Genomic DNA, 22,760 nt, shown 5'->3' with positions numbered 1-22,760 from the left:
TGCCCTATAAAGAGAAAGAAAGTTCGAAAAAAGCGCTTCAAGCAGTCCGGAATACTAACGAAGCCGAGACCATTGCGATCACCTATGCCGTATTGTCTTTAAAGCATTCTCTTCAAATGTAGTTTAACGCCATCTATCACAAATTTATAGTACTAAGTCTCAGCATTATAACGCTACTAGCGCCATCTTTGACAGCAACACAAAGCTGTTCTAAGTTTTCAGGTTTCTTCACAACTTTTTTCATGATGAGACATTTACAATAACAAAAAATATATATCTTATATTTGTTTAAATGTAAGTGGTTATATATTTTTTAAATGAATTACTTTAATCAAATAAGGTTTTTATCTGCGCTGTAAACATAATTCGACGGTGCCGCCGTGTGAAGAAACTATTATAATCAGATGTGTCAATTGTTTATGTTAAAAGCATTCATTGCGTCCATAAATTGTGTTTACCGGCAGTCCGTTACTCTATACAAACAACATATGCGTTAATTTCTGTAATGACTGTTACGATTATATCGTCATTCCGAGAAGATTTATTTTCTAAATACAAATATACTACAACATGTTTTTCCTCTACTACAAGTTAGAGTAACCTGTTTTCTGTGGTGCTTACAAAAGGGCATAATAATACAGCAGACTTACACAGACAGTACACATTCCAGTCTTAAGCACATTAAGCGCCAGCAATTACGATCTGCCCGCACAAAATCCGTTGGTCTAATACTTGATTACATACGCCCTCAAAGCTTTGCGCCCGGGTTTTACCCCTTACACCCTTTATTAACTCTTTGTAGACATAACAAATTAAAATAAGTTAGCAAAACATTAAAAAATACGATCCACTATACGATGTATATTGAATATTTGTAATAGATTAACAGCCTTTTAATATCCCATTGCTGGGCTGAAGGCACGTTTGGAGTTTATTCCACAACGCTGCTTTAGAGCGGTTTGGTGAATTTTTTTACAAATAAAACCAATATTAAAATCATTCATTTTTTTTTAACGACCCTATATTATTTTATAATTGTTATCCAAAGTTCAGCGCCAAAATTAGGAATGTTATTACGTGTATTCATTGATTGTTTTAAAATGAAGGATGCAATGCAATAGGGCCAGAATAAGAACAGGAACGGTTAGAGATATAAAATAAAAAACCGATTTTTTTACATAAAACTATGTAAATACTTATTCGTTTTGATTACGTTTTATGCTCCTGGTTTGTGTGTATAAAAATGAAGTAGAAATATAAAATAACCTTACCTAAACTTCATAAGTCCTTAATTGTAGGTTTAAAAGCTGTTGCAATAATTATCGCATTAAATAAACCAAGAACGCATAAGATAATCTGCATCTTTTTTATTACTAATCCACCCGCTTCGCTTCGCTTGAAAAAGAGGCAAAGGATCAACGGAAATGAAAAGAAGGTATTATTATACCTTATAATTTAAAATACAAATCAATATAAGATTTTTATCTCGGGTACATATATATTTTGTGATAAATTTTAGGGAACAAAAATTGCAGTAACATTTTTTACGTTTTATAAGTATTGCATCTATATAATAAAATCATAGCTAGATAATATGCGATGTTAAGGTGGAAACCTTTTGAGTAACGCAACCTCGAAAGCCAATCAGTTTTGTCAATCAATTTGTACTCATATAAATCCCTAAGATCGCGCGAGCAGTGCTCATTTCTTCGATGCTCCATGCACGTTTAACATTGATTGGTGTTTACAAAAAGTATTTAGTCTAAATTTTTTTTCTAGACGATATAATAAAAAAAATAACAATGAAAATATTAATGAGAGCGGACACGCACTATAGTATAGTTGTGAGTGGAAGTGATTATGAAAAGCCGAAATATACCTTTTCACAGGTACGTACAATTCATATTCTATATTTTGCACAATATAAGACTGATAAAACTTCGAAAAAATCAAACGCATTTTTCATAACAATCGAATTTGAAAAACACAGTACTAAAATAAAATAGTAAACAAAAAATGTGTATCAAATTGAATAAATTCAATATTTTTTCAAGTTGCATGTAATTCACGCATTGTTTTAAGATTATGTTAATGAAATAAATTGCATGTATTTATAAAAGTTATGAGGCAATCAATTTGACATAACATGCACAAATAACCGTTAAGAAAAAATGCATACACAAAATGATAATAATATCGATCACAAGATGTGATTAAATAATGGCTCTCGTGTAAGTGGAGACAATGATTGTTGATGATTGCTTAAATTGATCGTAGGCGGTTCGTACACACCTCCCAGCAATCACGTCATCCTTGTTACACTTAGTGTAAACAAAAATCATTCCAAACCCATTTTTTTTTTCTTTTCATAACATATAATATACTAGTTGAACTTGCGGCTTTACCCATGCAAATTTTATTAAGCCTTAGCCGATCATCACCCCCATTCTATCCCCAAGATGAGTGAATTAAACACAAAACCTAACTAACCCCATAAATAAGCCCATCTAAATCGGTTGACCGGTTAAAGTATAAAGAAGAAAAGTCTGCGTTACATTCGCATTTAAAGTATTACCGTAAAAAATGAGTTATTTACGTACGAATTATTAACATTAAGTCCTTAAATATATATAAAAATGAAAAAAAAATTGTAACTGTATAAATCTCGAGGCTATAAATGCTGACAGCATTTCCCTGTTAAATCGAAATTTCGAACCGATTTTTGCATTATAAACATTTGGCCCATGGAGCAGTAGTGCCTTCATTAAAAGTATAACACCTCGCCTTATTGTCTCCACTGGTGACAGGAGGGATAGTTCGTGTTTTGTCCTAGGAGTAATGGATAATTAGATTTTTTTTCATTTAATGTTTAATATTCGACAAATAACAAAACAATTGATTTATGTTAAAATTAATACATATACTATACTAATTCATTCAAATTACGTGTATGCTCACTGTAGTGATGGAGTATATAATATGATTTTGTAAGATAAAGGATAAAATTGACTATAAATATTGTAGTAGAATTAATTAACAACATTTATATGTTAATCAAATGTCACAGAATGCCAAAGCTCGAATGACTTGCGGTCTTAAAATTTTTCGAGTGTTTTTGCGATTTTTTGTGCGAATACGCGATTTTATCGATGCCACTGCGCTCAGTTGGTTACAAATTTAAGACTTATATTCAAATAATAACTATATTCCAATTCACACATAGCATGTATCTGCGTCTACGTTCTAAGTGTGTCAATTAGATCTGATATTGTTTTTATTTCACATTATATACATATGCTTCTGTGATACAGTCACCGCTTCATTACCTATTCATAGCATTAAAACAAAACCTACAACACTAAATGGAGAACAAAAAAAGATATACATAATTACTTTAAAGTAAGGAAATAATTGATAACCAAAACCTTATTTATTAAAAGACGATCAAAAAGTAAAAATTGTCCATTATATTAATATTATTTTTAAAGGCCAATTAAATAAATCGTCTTGTTTTGATTTTCCTCGAAATCGATTCTGTGACTTTTAGAAGGACAAATCTATGTGTTTATGTATGTACCGAAACACCTATGTAGGTATATATGTAAATATGTATACAATTATTTATTATTTTATGAAGATAACGTTTATTTCTATTGTCATACATGAAATAATCGTAATGTTAACTTGTGTAATTATTACTAAACTTCTTTAATTTTAATTATTTTAACTTCATACTAAATTAAATTTGTAACAATTATTTCGATTATAAATTAGCTAAATCGAGTAAATTACTACATTACGACTACGCTGACCATAGAACCTTAAGAAATATTTGGACAAATAGACGACCGCTGGCCGATTATTAATCCTGCTTTAATTTAAACACGTGACTAATTGAAGATTAGACAGTAGTTTTTAGAGATATTTAACAAAATAGTAATGGTTGACAATATCAATTTAATTTGTTTATATAAACTGTTTTTTTAAATAACCCGAAACAATAAAACAGTAATTGTGTATCATCAGTCGTTCATTAACATTATAGAATAAAGTTTTGATTATTCGTTCTCGCCAATTATGGTCAAATCTTGGTCCAAAAGTTAGGCGCCCAGTCTTAGCTTGCTTTGCTTTTTAAGGGGAGGTAGATCAAAATACTCTGGCGCTTGCTGTACTTAAGACTGATAACCATTTACGTTGGTAATTAATTATGAACTCATATATTATATAGAAGAAACAGAAATTAAATAATTCATAAGTTTTCAGATACTGGCTGCCGTTGCTGTTTCGATGGGATCAATGATTGTTGGGTTTTCATCGGCTTACACGTCACCAGCTCTAGTGACTATGGAAAATAGTACAAGAATATCTGTTTCTGAGGAGGAAGTATGTATTAAGAAGTGTTTTTTTTGCACGAAACAAAAAATCACGTTTCTTTGGATTAACAGTTTTACAGATTCAGCTAAACTTGGGACCTTTATAATTTAATAGAAAACCCCGGTAGATCCTCCTATAATAAATACTTTTTGGCTTCAGTATCAGCCAACTTCAGACAAAGTTCGAGTTTTGAGTTGTGTCAAAACATAACAAATTCGTATGATGTAATCAATGTAGCTTTAAGAAATTATTGACAAGGTTAAGTAAAAGTATTCTGTTGGAAACTTTACTTAATGTTATCTTATGATATGTTAAATGATTATACCATAATAAAGTACTTAGTAGTTTAGTCACAGTTTTAAACCTTTAATAAATACTTCAAAAAACTGAACATGATGTCTTTTACCCAAACTTGAAATGAAATTCAGCTTTGACTCCAGCACGGCAAAGTTTCGGCAAAATCAATTTTTGGTCGGACAGTAATATATAACAATCAAGGTGACCACTTAAACTATATAGAAGTTGATGAACGTACCTCTATCAACAAATTAAAACATAAACATATATGACAAACTCCGTCCTGGTCGGTCAACCGATCTCAAAATCAATATCAATTTTGATAAATTCTACACATAAGAACTTCTATTGGACGTTTAAAATCATTAGGTTGCGCAACTTGCAGCAATGTATCTAAAACTAACATTCCGTATATTTTAGTGTATAACTTCACGTTGTTGTGTTGCAGGCAAGTTGGGTTGGAGGCCTCATGCCTTTAGCTGCATTAGCGGGAGGAGTATTAGGAGGACCTTTGGTGGATTACATCGGTCGACGCAAAACAATACTCATGACAGCAATTCCTTTCTTCATTGGATGGATGTTAATAGCCACAGCTCGAATTGTTCACCTAGTATTAGCTGGTCGAGCTATATGCGGACTGTGTGTCGGTATCGGATCATTAGCTTTCCCAGTATACCTCGGCGAAACAATCCAACCTGAGGTCCGTGGTACCTTAGGGCTGTTTCCGACTGCTATTGGTAATATTGGTATACTTATTTGTTACCTAGCTGGAAAATATCTTGATTGGTCTGAACTTGCATACTTAGGATCAGCACTTCCCATACCTTTCCTGTTACTTATGTTTATGATCCCAGAAACACCTCGTTGGTACATATCTCGCGGTCGAACTGAAGAAGCACGTAAAGCATTACAATGGCTTCGAGGTGCTAATACTAAAATTGATAATGAAATGCGCGATATAGCTTTATGTGATGCAGAAGTAAAAAATGAGTCGTCATTTAAGGATATTTTGAACATGAAGTATATGAAAGCAATATTAATATGCTTAGGACTTATGCTTTTTCAACAATTATCGGGCATAAATGCTGTAATATTTTATACGGTTAAAATATTTAAAATGTCTGGCAGTTCTGTTGATGAAAATTTATCGACAATCATTGTTGGATTGGTCAATTTTATTTCGACATTTTTCGCTACAGCTCTAATTGACAGAACTGGTCGTAAAATATTACTGTATATCTCATCTGTAACAATGACTGTGACTTTAATAGTTCTCGGAACATTTTTTTACATCCGAGACAATTTACATATAGATGTATCTAAATTAGGCTGGCTTCCTTTAACTAGCCTCATGGTCTACTTACTCGGATTTTCTTTAGCCTTTGGACCAATACCATGGCTAATGATGGGCGAAATTTTACCCGCAAAAATAAGAGGAGGAGCTGCGTCGATATGTACAGCCTTTAATTGGTTATGTACCTTTATAGTGACAAAGACATTCCACAATATTTTAGTTGCCATTGGACCAGCGGGGACATTTTGGTTATTTGGTAGTATTTGTTTCGTTGGTCTATTTTTTGTAGTCGTATGTGTTCCAGAAACTCGAGGGAAGAGTCTTGAGCAAATTGAAAATAAAATGACCGGAAGAAAAGCGAGATCTCGTAGGATGAGTTCTATTGCAAATATAAAGCCACTCCCAAGTGGCTGCTGAATTTCAATTATTGTATATTTACTAGTAAATTTCCACAATTCATTATAATGAGAGTAGTTTACCATCAGACTACTGTTTTTTGTTTGACAAGGTAACAAGTAATAAAGGAAATGGTTAAAAAGAGAGCCATATTAAATATGGTCATAGTAGTTGTATTATATAGTAGAGTAGTATGTTAATTAAAAAATATTGCACAAATAGGATTTTGTTCTTGGGTAAACTATGAAAACCCTGAAGGATATTAACATAAAATATTAAAGGAAAGAAGACTAATGGGCTACTACGCTTACAGAGTATCCATGTTGAGTAGTTGATATGCCAAGAGTCATTTATTTTATAATATTTACTGATTTTAGGTAAATATCATGATTTTTCTATCTATTTATGTATATTAGAAAAAAAATTAATTAATAAACAACTTGTATTCATGCAAGTTTAACTTTTAATTATTGCAACTGATTTGTTCTACATTGGATTTGGCGATGAAGTTCTTGTAAAATTTGAAATCTTGAAAAATTTTTATACACCCGATCTCTCACAGTGTGGTTTAGTGAGTGTATAAATAACAAATTAGTGGCACCTATCGAAAGAAATAAGTTTTAAATCTTCCTTAAAATTATATAAGAGGTTTTTGTGATAATATGTTTATGTCAGTTTGTATAATCTGTATGAAACCTTAAACATATATATCTGCTTGATATTTGAACTCTCTGTTTGACCATCACATGGGTAAAGTCGTAGGACATTGTTACATTATCACTAAGGCTAAAGCTTGCCATCTAACGCAGTAAAATTCTTAATCGGACAAATACAGTGGATTTTCTTGTAAAACAGACGAGAAAATGTTTCGAAGCTGTTTTGTCTATTAGCCTATTTTTATATATATAACACAACAGTAACTTTTGTCTCATTGTGAAAATTTTATAATATGTACTTACAGGTTAAATTATATTATTACATGTTTATGTCTTTGATTCTCGGAATCACTAGAATTATGAGGTCATAGGGGATTGAATACAAATAATTGTTTTCGATATGAACAATTTTTGTTTAAATAGAATATAAAGTTAAAAAATTAACATGAGCTATAGTTTCATGATTTTTGAATGCTTTACTTTGTTTTTGAGACATAAATAGTGCAATACTAATACACAGTTACCATTTATAAAAGAAAAAAGAAAAGTATGAAATGTCTCTCAAACAATGTGCATGTCATTATTGTAAATTATTCAACTATCACTATGAAATTGTTTTATTTTTAAATCTGAGCATAATTTATCAGTACTTATATATATTAGTATAGTACAGTACTTATATGGATTGATATATTTCTGCAAAATCAAGTCTAAAATTAATATTGTTAATGTTATTAAATCTAATATTAAATTGTGTATATTATAGTATATTGTAATTTTACATTCATAAGGTTAAGAAAATATTTTATGTCCTTTGATGTATTTAAGTAGTCTTCATAGAAGTGAAATTTATACAATTTTTACATTATCATTGTATTTTTTAAATAAATATGAAATATTGACTACGGTTGGTTTTTTTCAGAGGTTTTTGATTATACTTTGATCATATTTAGAGAAATTTTATTGTAAGAAATAAATTATACTAGTGAAGTGAATGGAATCGATAGTTCTTGTTAGTATTAATAGATCTTTGTATTGTAAACAAACTCACCCATCACTTGAACGCGGCAAATGGCACAAGTATCGCATTCGACATCCCAGCTCCACATTGCCACTGCATTCCACTTTTTTAATGTAAACATTTTATCGGGCTTCTGCCCATCAGCATCCCCTCGATCGAAGGACTCGCAATCTTCTCCAGACATTTATTTTAATAATTATTTTCTTTCAAATCATGAAACTATGTATAACTCGATAAATGTCAACTGTACTCTGACAATTCACTTGACAATGACATGTCATGACATTTAACAAGATAGTAGTCACTAAGTCAGCTGTTTTAAGGTAAGGCTATCTGTGCCCTTTTGGCACAAACAAAAGCCATAAAAATAAGAAAGAAGAAGGTAAGGCTATTACAGTAGCTCAGATTTAAAACATTCGTATAGTTAGTTAAATTGCATATGATTCTTACTTTAAGCTCAATCTTTAAAAAAATGCATTATACTTTAATTTAAAACGAAGTTCGTAACATGAATTTAGTTTTGAACATTGTATTTTACACCTAAAAACACATTGTAAAATCGTTGGTTCTTTCCAACTTATTGTCAACATAAGTAGTACTTTATAATATTATTAATATCTGTACTTGTTATTTGAAAAAAAAAGTTGAAATACGTTTTAAATTATTCCAGGTACCTACTGCTAATATATATTAATACAATAAATTTATTTCCTTTAAAATATTGTGGTCCCTACCTTCAAAGCATCTTGTTTGGTCAAAGCTTTGTTAAAATAGCCTAATGGTTGTCTATTCTCATTAATTTCAAATAAATATGTTTCCTAGTTCCTATAAAAAAAATCTTTAAAATAGTCACTTAACAATAATATATTGGACATAACCAATCATTTTTGAGTTAAGTAACGAATAGGTTTCTGTAACATTTTATATTACAAATATATTAAATAACTTTGATAATAACAGGACAATTCCATTGTCTGTAAGGAAAATATATCGTTTGGTAATATGAACTGGTCATTAATAAAATACTTTTTGTACGAATTATATTTTATTGTAAAAATTGTATCACTATCTTCAACCTGTAAATTATTATAAAAAAATAAAACACAAGAAAATACATATGTAAGGACTATTGTTAATAAGCCACGATATATTTGGAGTTTAATTTATATTACAAAACTGTAACAGTATTTTAAATAAAAATCAAAGATTGAAACAAATAATGCTTCAATTAATAAAAACAAATAATTATGGTAAATGTTACCAGCTTAAAATAATTAATATAACTAGACAAGTACTAATCAATTGTGTTCATTATTATAATTTCTCAATATTTTATGTGGCGCTTACAAAAACGGTGGGATGTTGGTAATATGTTTGCAGGGAATATACGATATATTTATGTCGTAGGATGAATCTTAAAGTTACTGTAATGCTTATATCAAACTATAATATTATGATACCCATTATTTACAACACGGTATTTTATGGCTGTGGCTGGCTTTTATGATAAATCGCAAATACACAAACTTATATTTTTCTTATAAATGATGTATAAACTTTTACAATAATATAAAACGCAATAGATACTTATTTTATAAAAAATATGCAATTTTTAATAATTACGCACCTAACTAAATTATAAACCTACAATAAAATTACGTAAATTTCAATAGAAACTGTGCAAAGTGCAAATCTATTAAAGTAATGATTACCCTTGAAACAGCAAATAAGGTAATTTTGTCAAATAAATAAACTTTCTTTATAAAAAGGTTCTTAATTACATAACATCGTAACTGTCATATTTATCGCGCAAAATTGTTAAGAGCTTATGATTTTTTTTTAATCAATAATAAGTTCATAGTTATAATTTTTATAACATACTATAATTACAAATTAAAACAAAATTAAATTCGGTAGGAATGTTACGTAGAATAAATTTTACAAGTATATAAATTTAAAAGTAATTTAGAAGATAAGTGAAAATTAAAAGAACAATACTAAATCCAACTCTGCCACTACTGCTGTAACATCCGAGGTCATTTATTTGAACTTGATACCTTATATTGTATGGGAATCTGCAAGCATTATCTGTAAGAAATAATAAATGTATTCATAAACGTTTAAAATATTATCATTTACACATATAGCTAATAAAATTTTAGGGTCTGTTTGTAATATTAAAATAGCCCGTTATGACTCAATGCATATGTAATTTTATACACGGTTCATATACTAAAATAACATTTTTACTATTTTTGTCGGTCTGTCTGTTTTTTCCGGCTAATCTCGGGAACAGCTTTTGCTCGGGAGTGATTTTGACGGGACTTTCACTAACAGATAACTGATATAATAGGGAGTAATTTAAGCTACAATAATATTTTTTTTGTTAAATTCAAACGCGTACACGGTCGCAGGCACAGCTAGTTTAAAATAATTACTTGATGTAATTCAATACCCGGTATTAGCGAAACGTTATAAATAATTATAAATTAAATTGAACATTATACTATGTAGAGTATAAGAAATTAATAAGAAAATAAAAAAATTGTGAACAGACAGCTCTTCTAGTCTATGTCCATTATAATATAACCTAGATGGCTAATCAATCATAAAATTGTCAGGACATAACCGAAATCGGTCAAAAGCTCAGCAACATTAATTTGAGAAAAAAAATGAAGTCAAAATAATATTTAAGTACCTGTACAAATTGAAGTGAAAGTTGTTGTTGTTCCAGGCACAAGTGACGATACAGATATGTAAAAGAATGGACAAGAACCGATCGTCCAACGTCCGTCACAGGGATTCTGCAGATCCAACTCGACGTTACCAGTACTCGCCAACGTTTGACATATCACATCACTTTCGCCTTGACCAGGAATAGTTGAGTTTTGTCTGGAAAATATATTTGTTTTAGTGCCATTGTGTTGTCAAACATCATATCGATATGTTTTAATATTAATATTATTTTATTGCCGGTGCAGTGGTTAGAACGCGTGCATCTTAACCGATGTATGATGATGATAACGGATGCAAACCCAGGCAAGCACCACTGAATATTCATGAGCCTAATTTATCTTTATATTTCATTTCTTGCTCGGCGGTGAAGGAAAACATCGTGAAGTAATCTGCACGTATCTTATTTCATAAAACATTCTGCCACATGTGTATTCCACCAACCCGCATTGGAACAACGCGGTGGAATTGGTTCAAATCTTCTCCTCAAAGGGAGAGAAGACCTTAGCCCAGCAGCGGGAAATTGACAGACTGTTGTTGTAATAGTTAAATGCAACAGTAATTCCTGTTCAGTAAACATTATTGACACGGACAATCCGAATCAAAGCGATTATTCAAATCAGAGAATTCATAAGATAACATTGTAAACTGAAGTTAATTGAGCACTCACCTCGGTTGCGTTACAAAACGTGAGTAACAAATTACAAGGCTGCCCACTCCTGCATTAGTCCTTACGATACGAACTCTCCTGTTACCGTTCCCCCCATAGAAATAATTGGGACTGATGGAATAATAATTTATGGAGCCCGGTTCTACAAAATCATCGAACTGCCTTGTGCCCGATGTTAAGTCAGAATTATAAGTTGATCCACACAGCGGGTTCACTATTCTGCGTCCAACTACAAGATAATATTGTAATTTATAATATGCACTATGTATAATAAATAAATAAATAAATAATAAATATGAGACAACATCACATACATTACTCTGATCCCAATGTAAGTAGCTAAAGCACTTGTGTTATGGAAAATCAGAAGTAGCGAAGGTACCACAAACAACCAGACCCAAGACCACATAGAAAACTTATGGTAATCTACATCGACTCGGCCGGGAATCGAACCCGGGACCTCAGAGTGGCGTACCCATGAAAACCGGTGTACACACCACTCGACCACGGAGGTCGAGTGATGAAGTATGACTTACATTTTTCTACTAAACGATTTTCCACAGTTTGTTAAGGGTTTCGTTATTTTTGTGTATTCGGGTTTGTTGTAACACTGCTACTCAGCCATATTTAGTTACATATTTATTGAAGCAGATAATATTTTATAAACAAATGGCCTCGTGATAATTCTTATTTTATCAAAATCAAAAAAGGAGTAATTTATGAGAAATAACGTTCCAAATTAATGCCACTATGGCATACTAATTTAAAAAATTGTCGAGTAAAAGTAAAGGATATCTGTTCCAACTGTTTTACCTTGTTCGATACTTGCAAGTACAGGATTCATCACGGTGGCCGCATTATTGCCATCAGAATTTAAAGATATGGTCCGAATATCATTGTGTACATCTCGTACTAAAGTCCAGAGATTATCGTATTGGTTCGTTGCTGTTGCAAACAATATCCTTAAATCTGAAAATAGCAAAAAAGTCAAAGTTTTAAAATATGAAGTAAATTAATTAGAAAGCTAGAGACTATGATTAAATTAGTTATTAATTAAAACAGTACCTAAGATTATTATTGATTAGAATTATACAGAAAAAAAAATACAGTGAGTACCTAATTTGGTGCATTTTATGATAACTACTTTTCTAAGTAGACCATAGATAATGCATATTTTTATCTAAGCCGAAAACAGATTATTATTTTATTACCTGGTACAGTTTCATTTAAAATTCTTGCTTGTTCCCAAGTCATTTGAGTACTTTGAACACTGGAACTGAGTAAAAAGAGAAGAACGGTAGAGTTTCCGCCGACATAATTTGCTGTACGCTCATTTTCCAGTTCACTTTGCATCATAGTTCGAATATTTGTTAATGCTGTTTCAAGATTCACACCGCCAAGAACTAAAAAAATATTCATGTTATTATTAGCTTGCAAAATTCGGCAGACGTTGTCCTGCCTATGTACCAATAGTCATAGTGATCGGTCAAACAGTTTTGAAATCTATTAATACAAAAAAGTTATTATACCAATTTTAAATATAGAATTTAATTTCAAAAACATCTCATAAAAACAAACTATAACTTTTGGATCTCCGAATACCTTATTTGGTGGTAGGACTTTGTGCAAGTCCGTCTGATTAGAAACAACCATCTCATCAGGTATTCTACCGTCAAAATTAATTCATCTTTATTATTCATGTCATCCTATATCTCTATAAATTGATATATGTATGATGTATATAGAATTTATCTTTTGAAGTTCATATAAAATTACGATTAATACGTTAATGTAAAAACCTATGTATTTTTATAAAGTATAGTTTCATTTAAAAGTCAGTTTGATAAATTTGATCATTAGTCTTATAAGTATTTATATCTTTAATAACATAATAGATTGCATAGCATTGGGTTATCTTAAGTGTTTCCAAATACCTTGCAAATTCCACTCAATATACCTTCTCGAGTAGGTGTTTGTGTTTTTGTTTGTAAATGCTTATGTTTATTGTTTTTTAGCATGATTTAAAAATTGAACTAACAAGAACTGTTAATTTTATGAAGAAAAATTATTGGAATTGATCTGATTGAATGTTTTCGTACAGTAAGGACCATCACATTAATCCAAGTTGCATGATGATCATCCGTTTACTAGATGACAAAGACTGATGTGAAAGCGCAGTGTTATCATTTAAAAGTGATATGTGTTTTTTAGTCAAGATGGCCCAGTGTTTAGAACGCGTACATCTTATACCGATGATTGCGGGTTCAAACCCAGGCAAGCACCGCTGATTCATGTGCTTAATTTGTCTTTATAATTCATCTCGTGCTCAACGGTGAAGGAAAACATCGTGAGCAAACCTGCATGTGACAAATTTCATATTAATTGTGGCACATGTGTATTCCACCAAACCGCATTGGTGGTGGTGGAATACGTTCCAAACCTTCTCCTCAAAGGGAGAGGAGGCCTTTAGCCCCGCTGTGGGAATTTACAAGCTGTTGTTGTTATGTGTTTTTTAAGATTCGAATCTTAATGATATAAAACTAAAATCAGTGCTAGAATGATGCTCTACTTAACTTTTTATGTAATAAACTTAACTTCCTTAAAATAATTTTCATAGTACGTTATCCATAAAATGTATTATGTACCTTAATTCGTATAAATAGAAAGTGCATTTTTGCTTGATAACATACATGTTAATATATTTCCTGGTGTTTTTTGACAATTTTTTGGGCAAGAACATCTTATAAAAAAGAAAGTCAACTTACTGGATTGATGTCTCGCCATTGTATACTCTGTGTGGAAATCAGCCAGTGAAAAGGTTTTATTTATTATAACATTTCCGTCGAAAGCACTCAGTAAAGTTACACTTGATCCAAACTTTCCAACTTCTATATTATCTAGAATGAAGGATATGGCTGGATATATGGTCTGATACTGCCAGGACGAATCGACCACCAAGTAAAGATTTGTCTTGAGTCTGTAGTTATTTGAACTTATATCAGTTGAGAAACAGCTTAAATCGTTTAGATTGTTGCCTGAAAATATTGAAAAATGGTTATTTTGGTAACATTTATGCATTTAAATCATTACAATAGAATATGTTATTTAATATATGTTGCAAATACGAAAGACTAAAAATTTTGATGGTTCTTTTTCGTCGGTACTCTCACTTCCGTCTTTAAATAAAGCGGGAAATCTTTGATTCTAATGAAAAAATAAATGATGAACACTGAAGGCTTATTTCGTTCTCGTTATCACTCTCCACTTCGCTCTCGTTTTATCTCGGTGGTTGTCATGTGTTAGGCAAAAAACGCAGCCTATGTTCTTCCTCGAAGTTGAAGTTAGCTTCACACCAAAATTCATTAAATTCGGTTCATTGGTTTGCTCGTAAAATAGCGAAAGACAGACAGACAGAGTTTCTGTCACATTTATAATAATAATAAAAGTTTTTGTCATTACCAGATACTTACTTACGTAACTTTGGAAATTAGTAACAGCACTGTTAACCGGTTGTTCTAACCCTCCGATAATTGTTCCACGCAGGGGTATGTTTGTGTCTAGAGCAGCGGCAAACGCGTAGGTTTCAGCAATCAAATTAGCATTTGGTACGAGTTCTTGAATTAGGTTTCTTCGATTACAAGCTCTACGGGTTGAATCGAATACTCCATTCTGAAAACAGTTTATCTTTTAACAAAATTGATACAAAAAATTGCAGGATTTTTGAGTTATTATGGTAAATTGGCTAAAACTAGGCAAAGCCTAGCAGTTTTAATTTCCCAATGAATGCAAAAATATACTATACATGTAAGTTAGGTAATATGCTACATATACTTTAGTTATGAGGTTGTTCTTTTTCTAAAAATAAAGCACAGGCGCTACAAGATATCTGGTGGAAAAAAATCTTAATAACACTAACCCTTGCAGAATAATACATATCAAGAAGCTGTGACAATTTTAATGACGATCCCTGTAATGCAGTATTCACAACGTTGCCTAATACGAATCCATCCATGCCACCACGTATTTCAGGATCTGACATTTCAATATTATTGCGACCGCTAAGCATGTAATATCTCTGAGCTTGCGTCGAGTTCCAATTACCAGCTGCACCGATGGATATAGAAGTACTGCCTCTTTCTATATTTTGAATAAGAACAGCTTCAGCTAAATCTCCTGAAATACGAAAAAAGTTTCGTTATATATATTTTTTATAATCTGTATTTATTCGATTATGAAATAATAATAATTTACCTGATAACGTGGTTGGATAAGTAGAAGTAACAAATTGTTGAATATTCGGATCGTTGATTATAGATCCCTTAGCCAGCTCCAAGATTGGTATCGTCTGGAATTGCGCTCCACCAGCTATACCCGCCAGGACATTGCCAGCGGACACAGCACCCCACGGTGTGTTGACGACCCCACCGAGAATTGGGCATTGACTCTCTCCTAGTAACTGACGTTCGGATTTAACCCCATTCAGATCAGTATACTCGACATCATCTTTCGGATTAAATTGTCTCATTTGTCCGTTTTTATCTGCGGATTTTCTAAAACAGTAAATTTGTTAGTCGACTCCTTTGATTACTTAAACATGTAGGACAATAAAATTTCCTACGTATCTAGTAGGTACTTACAATTTAGATAGATCCAAAATTTCAACATCATCTTTCATAGAATGGCTTGAAACATCACGAATGGTCCTCAAGTCGCGATACTGCGCTAATGTATTACAAGTATTTTCATTTCCACGAATGCGAGCATCGATTGTTGTTGATATCATATTATGTAGAGCACACTACAAAATAATATTTTATAATTAGAATGTTTTACATACAGTAAACATCTTTTAAATATAGCCTAATTATATACCAAATTTCTGGCAAAACAAATGGTTTTAAAATAATAGATATTTTTGATATCTATTATTTTGATATTTACATTATTATTATTATATTATTTTGATATTTATTTAGATATTTTTGATATTTACCTTTAAAGCAGAATTTATAGTGTTATTGGGCAAAACTTGCAAATTTCCTGGAATAATTTTCGTAAGAAGCAGCTTGTTACGATAAAATGAATGGGAAGTAGGTGCGAATGGCAACACGGATGATGACACTATGTTGGCTCCTGGTTGATGGTATTCAATACCATCTTGTCTGTATCTGTAAAATATAAATTTAAACTGAGAACACATTAATTTTTTAAAACACATATACGCTATTCAACCCATAATGACTTCCATCAAAGTTAGTTGAGATACACGTCTAAACTACAGGTAAAGAAAATACAGATGAAGTGAAATTAAATACTAATGGAGAAAATGTAAGATAAATGCAAACGTTGCTTGTGTTTAAACAGTCTGTAATTTCCATAATTCATTTTACTTACGTTTGAAGTAATAAAACAACCAATTGTCTCAAATCCATGTTAACATTAGGGTTGTCCTCGATTTTAGTGATTATATCTATTAAAACAGACATCGATGTCGGTGGCAGATTATTTCTGTTTATTAACATGGGGTCTGTGTAACATTCTCTGAGGTCGGGAGCCACACTGGTTTGTGCGGTCAACTGTGCATGCACACAGCTCGTGGCAGCTGCCAATAACATCACCAACCAAATCATGGTGATAGTCTGAAACAAAAGAAATAAAATCAATTAAACTACTTATTCGCCGGCTAGAGTGAGTTAAGGATTCCTATTGAATAGTATTGATAATTATGGATTTTCGCAAATATTGATAGAGGATTAGTTTCATTTGAATATTACGCATCATATCATTGAGTCTAACGAATCGAGATGGCAAAAAGTATTCTCGTAATACATAAAAGTGTCTATAATACCTCGTTCTAATAAAATCAGTGGGCAACGTAGTGAAAAATTATTCTCTTTAAATGATAAGAAGGCTTATGCCCTGCAGTAAGAGATTTTCATAATGCTTCCCTTTTTATATAGAAAGTAAATATGTATACGTAGTAAATATAAATAAAAAATACAATTTATTAACTCTTTTAAACTAGAACTACACAATGTGTGAAAGCTCGTAGAAAGAACACCTTATGAGTATATATCTCAGCCAGGCTTTACTTTAAAGCATGGCCAGTGAGTCTACTTTTTAAACAAAGCCAAAAGTCAGTTGACTATCTATTTAAAAAAAAATAACAATCTTTATTCTAAAATTGAATTATTTTAAGGGTATGTTTATATTTAAAATACACTAACTTCAAAAACCAAGCCTCTACCTAGAACCGAAAGGAAATAACTCCAATATATTTTCAATAAACTTTAGACCATCTTTAAACTGATTCAGGCATTTTATCGGATTGATAAAAATGGCTGGTATTTTTCGACACGCTATCTTGTCGATCGTTGATGCATCGTTATATTGTATTGTATTTTCACCAAGAATACGCATGCTACGATATAAATAATGATGACGAATGAGTTTAGGCATTCTGATTCATTGTTACATGTAACTTATCAACTGAATTTATTATGGTTATCTAAAGAAAATTAAGGAGCGACTAAAAATTAACAAATGATTGATTTAACTGTAAGCAATAATCAACCTTGTTATTCATTGATATTACATTTTTTATGTCATCGATAGGTAGACAATTTTGCTACATGATGGTAAGTCGAATACAGTTATAATCATTTCTTACATAACCAATACACAACTAGCATTTGGAAATGAGATCTTATGTCCTGTGTGCCACAGGTTACATTGGCTTATTCACCCTTCAAACTTGAACTCAAAAATACGAAATATTTCTAACAGTCAAATACGAAATATGTAGAAAATGTAACAGACGGGGTGGTATAAGGACTTTCATCAAGTTTATTAAATTAAACAGTTTTCTTATTATATAGGAAACTGTTTAAGACATGTTCTTTTCATAGCTTTAATAATCTAAAATAAAAATACAAGCGCTTAAAAAAGAAAAGTATTTTTCACATGAGTATCATAAACATACTCAAATTAAAGTAATATTTGCCAAATGACAATTTTAAAATAGACACCAACTTGTTAGCACTGTTCGAATTTATTAATTGTATCATGAAGATCCTATGAGGCTAACAATTATTACATTCATAACTGTAAGCAATTATAATAATAAAGCAAATTAGCTTTTAGCTCAACAATCATTTTAAGTGTATAAAATGATTATGTACAAATTTTTAATTAATGTACAAACTCAGTGGCGAATTTAACAATAGGCTAAGTAGGCTGGAACCTAACCTCTAAATCTGTCATTTAGAGGGGCGGCAAATTTAGCCCAAACTTGTTATCTTACAGAAATTAAAAAAAAACTTATAATCATATGCATACACATTACGTCGGTAATCCGTATACTCGTCGTACATAGCGGGTTGGAAAAATAATCTAGTAATTGACAGAAATATCACCTAGTTTAAGAGGAGGATATGAGGAGATATGAGGACGATAGAACACAAATCATAAATGTTGCAAAAAAAAAAGTAGGGGCGGCAAAATTGAATAGCCTACTAGCCTACTAACGGCACGTTTGTAAATCCGTCACTGTACGAACGTAATATCTAGTTCTCCTAAAAAGCATTCGTCCAGCTGTTTCAGCCACGTGGAAAATAAATCCTTATTCTAACTAACCTCTTTATTTGCAAAACAATCAAAACACACTTAGTTATTACAAATAGTGTAAATTCCTTCTAATGGATAAAAAAATTAAAGTGGGTTCCGTATTTATTATGGTAGAGGTTGGCTACGAATAAACTTTTACTTCTTTATAATTACAATAGTTGTTTCCTACCAAGATGATTCATAAGGGTGTAAATATTCAGCCACTCTAACTTCTGGCTTTAATATGTAATAAATTTCACTGGATGAATCACCGTTAATAGATACAGAGATTTCCTGTCGTCACATGTAACTATTTTCAAAAATCAAAAAAGTTTTTATTTAACTGATAAGTATTAAAAATTTGTAAGTAGAACTTTGTCAAAGTCGTCTTGGAATGATCTGCCCAATCATTAGATATTCTACTGCCACACAATACTTAGTATTGTTGTGTTTCGGTTGAATTTCGGGTGTATGAGTCAGTGCTACAAGCACAAAGTAAATATTATCTCCCAAGGTTGGAGGCACATGTAAGGATTTTTTTATATTTCTTTCAGCGCTAATGTCTATGGGCGGTATCGCTTACCATCAGGTGCTATCATCTATCATTTTCCAGTCCGCCTATTTAATAAAATTATTATTAAAAGTAAGCGTTTGACTCATTTCCAATTTAACTATTCATATGATAACTTTAACTAAAATTATAAGTACTGGAGCTTTGTTTTATGTATGGCTGCCTATTCAATATAAAAATAACACAATCTATGATGACCTTGAGATTTCATAGTTGTAAATATCATACAGAGCCATTATCTTAAAACACATAACCTAATTTAAGTACCAAGTATTTTAAGGTCGTACTTATTTACAATATTATACTCGTAACAATCGTGTTGCAATATGCAACATTACTGAAATGTTCGCTTTTGCATAATTTTTATTGATAATAATAAAATATAGCGCGTGATGTTGCTACATGTAAAAATCTTTTACAAAAAGTGCCTTTTGACAAATTAGGCCTACCCTTTTATGCAAATAATCATTGGTAAGTTTATTTTAAATATTAAAATAAATTACTTTCGTATATGCTAGTAATGTTCGTATTTGCTTATTCCAAATTGAAAATGACATATTTCTTTGTATCGTATCATATCATAGGTACATATCATTAAAAAGTAAAGTATGATCCAGGAGGACAATCAACGAGTAAGAACTTAATTATCACAATAGAAGAGGGAAGTATATACTTCCTATATATAGTACTTCCGTACTTCCTACATATAGCATAGTAGAAATAAAGCTAATAAAAGTTTAATACTTACAATGCACTTATTACAATGTAAACAGTCTTTAATGATTAGCTTGTATTTCTTCTCTTTGCACAACACTATGTCATAACACTTAATATAAGATATTCCTCACTTATAACTCAGGTTCATTAATAATTCTTCTGGCACACCCAACGCATACCCAGCGTATGCTTATAAAATAAAGGGCAGTATTACTCGATAAGATAATGAAAGCAGGTCTAGATAAATTCGTGATAGCCATATTGTGCGTTCTTATCGAGGTATATCTGTTTTTTGCCAGCGATTACGGCGATAACATTGATTATGGTGAAACCTGTTACTTCGTTACAATAAATATTTTTCGAAACGCACGCCGGATTCGTTTTTAAGTGGTTGATATCATTAATTAAACAATATGTTACAAATAACTTTGACCGAATTTTGACAACGGCGACCAATAACGACCACAAATGGCGATAAGCAATAATAGCCTGTTGTTTGGGAGACACGTTCCATTTTACCCCTACCTTACATTCTAGGATACCATACGTAATCTAGGTCTGATTGAGACCCGGCGCAGGACCTGCGTGCATATCGAAGCACGAGGATGTAACATAGTGCGATTTAGTTATAAAAAACTCAATTATACATTGACCTGAGACATTTGTATTGAGACATTTGAACTCAGGATCTATTTCTACATTATCCTACACCAATCCTTTTGTAAATTGTAATTAGACGCTTATCGATAAGAATATTATTCATGGCACAATTTACTCGATCTACCGAATGCTACCAGTAAAATAGAATGATATCATTCGCTTGTAGTTCCGAAAAGCCCATATCGCCTTCTCTTGAATTTTAGGTATTTGGATTCGCTGATGACGATAACTAATAAAACTGGCGTAACTTTTTTTTAAGGCCAAATCTAGCCTTTTTATATTTTTCACGTTTATTGAAATGTATCTTGGAGAGAAATATTTTCTACAAAAGTTGTAGTATATGAGGAGACGGTTTTTTATACAATAGAATTTTAAAGTAAGCCAGTCCTTTTAAAAAAAAAATGCCGTATATTTCAGATCACTGATCCGAATTGGCCAAACCAGAACTACAAAATCTTGTCTGCCCGATGGTAGCTCCACGAGTAACAACAAACAACGTAACAAGCAGTGACCAGCGCTTGATGAAGCGGCTGCGGTCAGGCTGGATCGACCGAAACTGGACGCGAGTGTTGATGCATATTACAGAGCAGACTTTTAAAACGCAAGGGCGGTTGAGCGGCTTTCTCAGTCCCGGAGACGCTAATTTCTATTGATAAAAATTATAATTTTGAGTTTAAGATCAAAGCTTATAGTTTTTTTTCTTTTTTTATAATACCAAAAGGCCTGACCTGCGTCTTTAGTACGAACTTTTAGAATAGTATTTAATACAATAAAATATTTTGTTTTTTGAGTTATAAACGAGAAAATAAAATTTGTGAATTTCGTGCTTAGCGACTCAAGATGCTCTAGTAATATATGAAATTTGAAGGAAAAAAATATTAATTCTTCGTTACTTTATGCACTTACTCTAAAGGATTTTCGAATCTATTAATAAATAAAACTTTTTGAAAATAATTGATATTATAATTATAATTATAAACCTTTATTTTTAAATATTACTACATCCAAAAATTATCGACGAGGATGGGATTCGAACCCACGCGTGCAGAGCACATTGGATTAGCAGTCCAACGCCTTAACCACTCGGCCACCTCGTCGCTTGTGAGCAGACGCAAATTTTATAATTACATATTAAGATATATTCAATATTCAATGTAATTTCAATAACAATATGAAACTTAAGATATATTTAATTTATATTATAAGACATCTTCCTACATTAATAACGTTACATCACACGATAACACTAAAAATGAGCATAACTATATTTATAATTCGAATATAGTATATTAAAATGATACTATAATTAGTTTTGCTATGAATATATTTTTACTAACAGTTTTCCTATTTTTTAATCAAAATTAAAATTTGAAATAAAATAACTAATATTATTGCTATCTAAATATTTTTGTCTAGATAGGAATACTAACAGTGCCATCTATTGGAAGTTTTCAAAACTACGAAACGCAATTAGGTTTGGACTTTGGATTTTTTTTAATTTATTAGATTAAATTTATTTAAAACTACAAGTTAATTGTGCTTAAAATAAGCATCAGTCAAAACATATGCTTCGTATGAAATCTACTTCACAATTATTCGTACGACGACATTTCGAAATGTAATACGTAAACAGCGACATCTATGTGAAATATTAAGAAGCTGCATGTTCCATTGCTTAGTTCCTAAATTACTCACCAGGCGTTGAATTAAAAGATTATTTTTATTTTGTTCTAGATCAGTAATCTATCTTTTCCACTTCATTTACT

General features: G+C 31.3%; 3 protein-coding genes and 1 non-coding gene across 4 annotated transcripts in view; 1 reads left to right on the top strand and 3 right to left on the bottom strand.

Annotated features, from left to right (window-relative positions):
- Positions 1–8,311, bottom strand: part of LOC124543137 (RING-box protein 2-like) — a 32,666-nt gene extending 24,355 nt beyond the window's left edge. The window contains exon 1 of the mRNA XM_047121245.1: positions 8,069–8,311. Coding sequence (XP_046977201.1) covers positions 8,069–8,222 — 154 coding nt within the window. The 5' untranslated portion in view covers positions 8,223–8,311. The remainder of the gene's footprint in view (positions 1–8,068) is intronic.
- On the top strand, positions 1,711–7,442 carry LOC124543060 (facilitated trehalose transporter Tret1-like). Its single transcript, XM_047121123.1, has 3 exons — positions 1,711–1,889; positions 4,264–4,383; positions 5,120–7,442. Exons 1-3 carry the CDS (start codon positions 1,803–1,805, stop codon positions 6,380–6,382), a joined length of 1,470 nt encoding a protein of 489 aa, XP_046977079.1. The 5' UTR covers positions 1,711–1,802; the 3' UTR covers positions 6,383–7,442.
- An 839-nt stretch (positions 8,312–9,150) lies between the features above and the next one.
- LOC124532200 lies at positions 9,151–20,542 on the bottom strand. The gene is made up of 13 exons (XM_047106945.1): positions 20,366–20,542; positions 16,836–17,080; positions 16,435–16,609; positions 16,079–16,239; positions 15,693–15,991; positions 15,358–15,614; positions 14,912–15,110; positions 14,207–14,476; positions 12,653–12,844; positions 12,255–12,410; positions 11,442–11,670; positions 10,737–10,930; positions 9,151–10,126 (listed from the first exon to the last, which is right to left on the bottom strand). Exons 2-13 carry the CDS (start codon positions 17,069–17,071, stop codon positions 9,993–9,995), a joined length of 2,502 nt encoding a protein of 833 aa, XP_046962901.1. The 5' UTR covers positions 17,072–17,080; positions 20,366–20,542; the 3' UTR covers positions 9,151–9,992.
- A 1,467-nt stretch (positions 20,543–22,009) lies between these two features.
- Trnas-gcu lies at positions 22,010–22,091 on the bottom strand. Its single transcript has one exon. It is a non-coding gene; the product is annotated as a tRNA-Ser (tRNA).
- Between the last annotated feature and the right edge of the window lie 669 nt (positions 22,092–22,760).

Source organism: Vanessa cardui, chromosome 1 (assembly GCF_905220365.1).
Source record: "Vanessa cardui chromosome 1, ilVanCard2.1, whole genome shotgun sequence".
Classification (NCBI taxonomy): Eukaryota; Metazoa; Arthropoda; class Insecta; order Lepidoptera; family Nymphalidae; genus Vanessa; species Vanessa cardui.
This window is presented reverse-complemented; position numbering and strand designations above follow the sequence as displayed.

What these genes read in the sequence shown, in the direction of transcription:
- LOC124543060 (XM_047121123.1), top strand. Translation starts at nt 1,803, where the DNA reads ATGAAAATATTAATGAGAGCGGACACGCACTATAGTATAGTTGTGAGT. An exon ending in CGAAATATACCTTTTCACAG is followed by an intron (nt 1,890 to 4,263) that starts GTACGTACAATT and finishes ATAAGTTTTCAG; the next exon opens with ATACTGGCTGCCGTTGCTGT. An exon ending in TATCTGTTTCTGAGGAGGAA is followed by an intron (nt 4,384 to 5,119) that starts GTATGTATTAAG and finishes GTTGTGTTGCAG; the next exon opens with GCAAGTTGGGTTGGAGGCCT.
- LOC124532200 (XM_047106945.1), bottom strand. Translation starts at nt 17,071, where the DNA reads ATGATTTGGTTGGTGATGTTATTGGCAGCTGCCACGAGCTGTGTGCAT. An exon ending in TAATTTCCAAAGTTACGTAA is followed by an intron (nt 14,477 to 14,911) that starts GTAAGTATCTGG and finishes CAATATTTTCAG; the next exon opens with GCAACAATCTAAACGATTTA. An exon ending in CGTTTTGTAACGCAACCGAG is followed by an intron (nt 10,931 to 11,441) that starts GTGAGTGCTCAA and finishes TATATTTTCCAG; the next exon opens with ACAAAACTCAACTATTCCTG.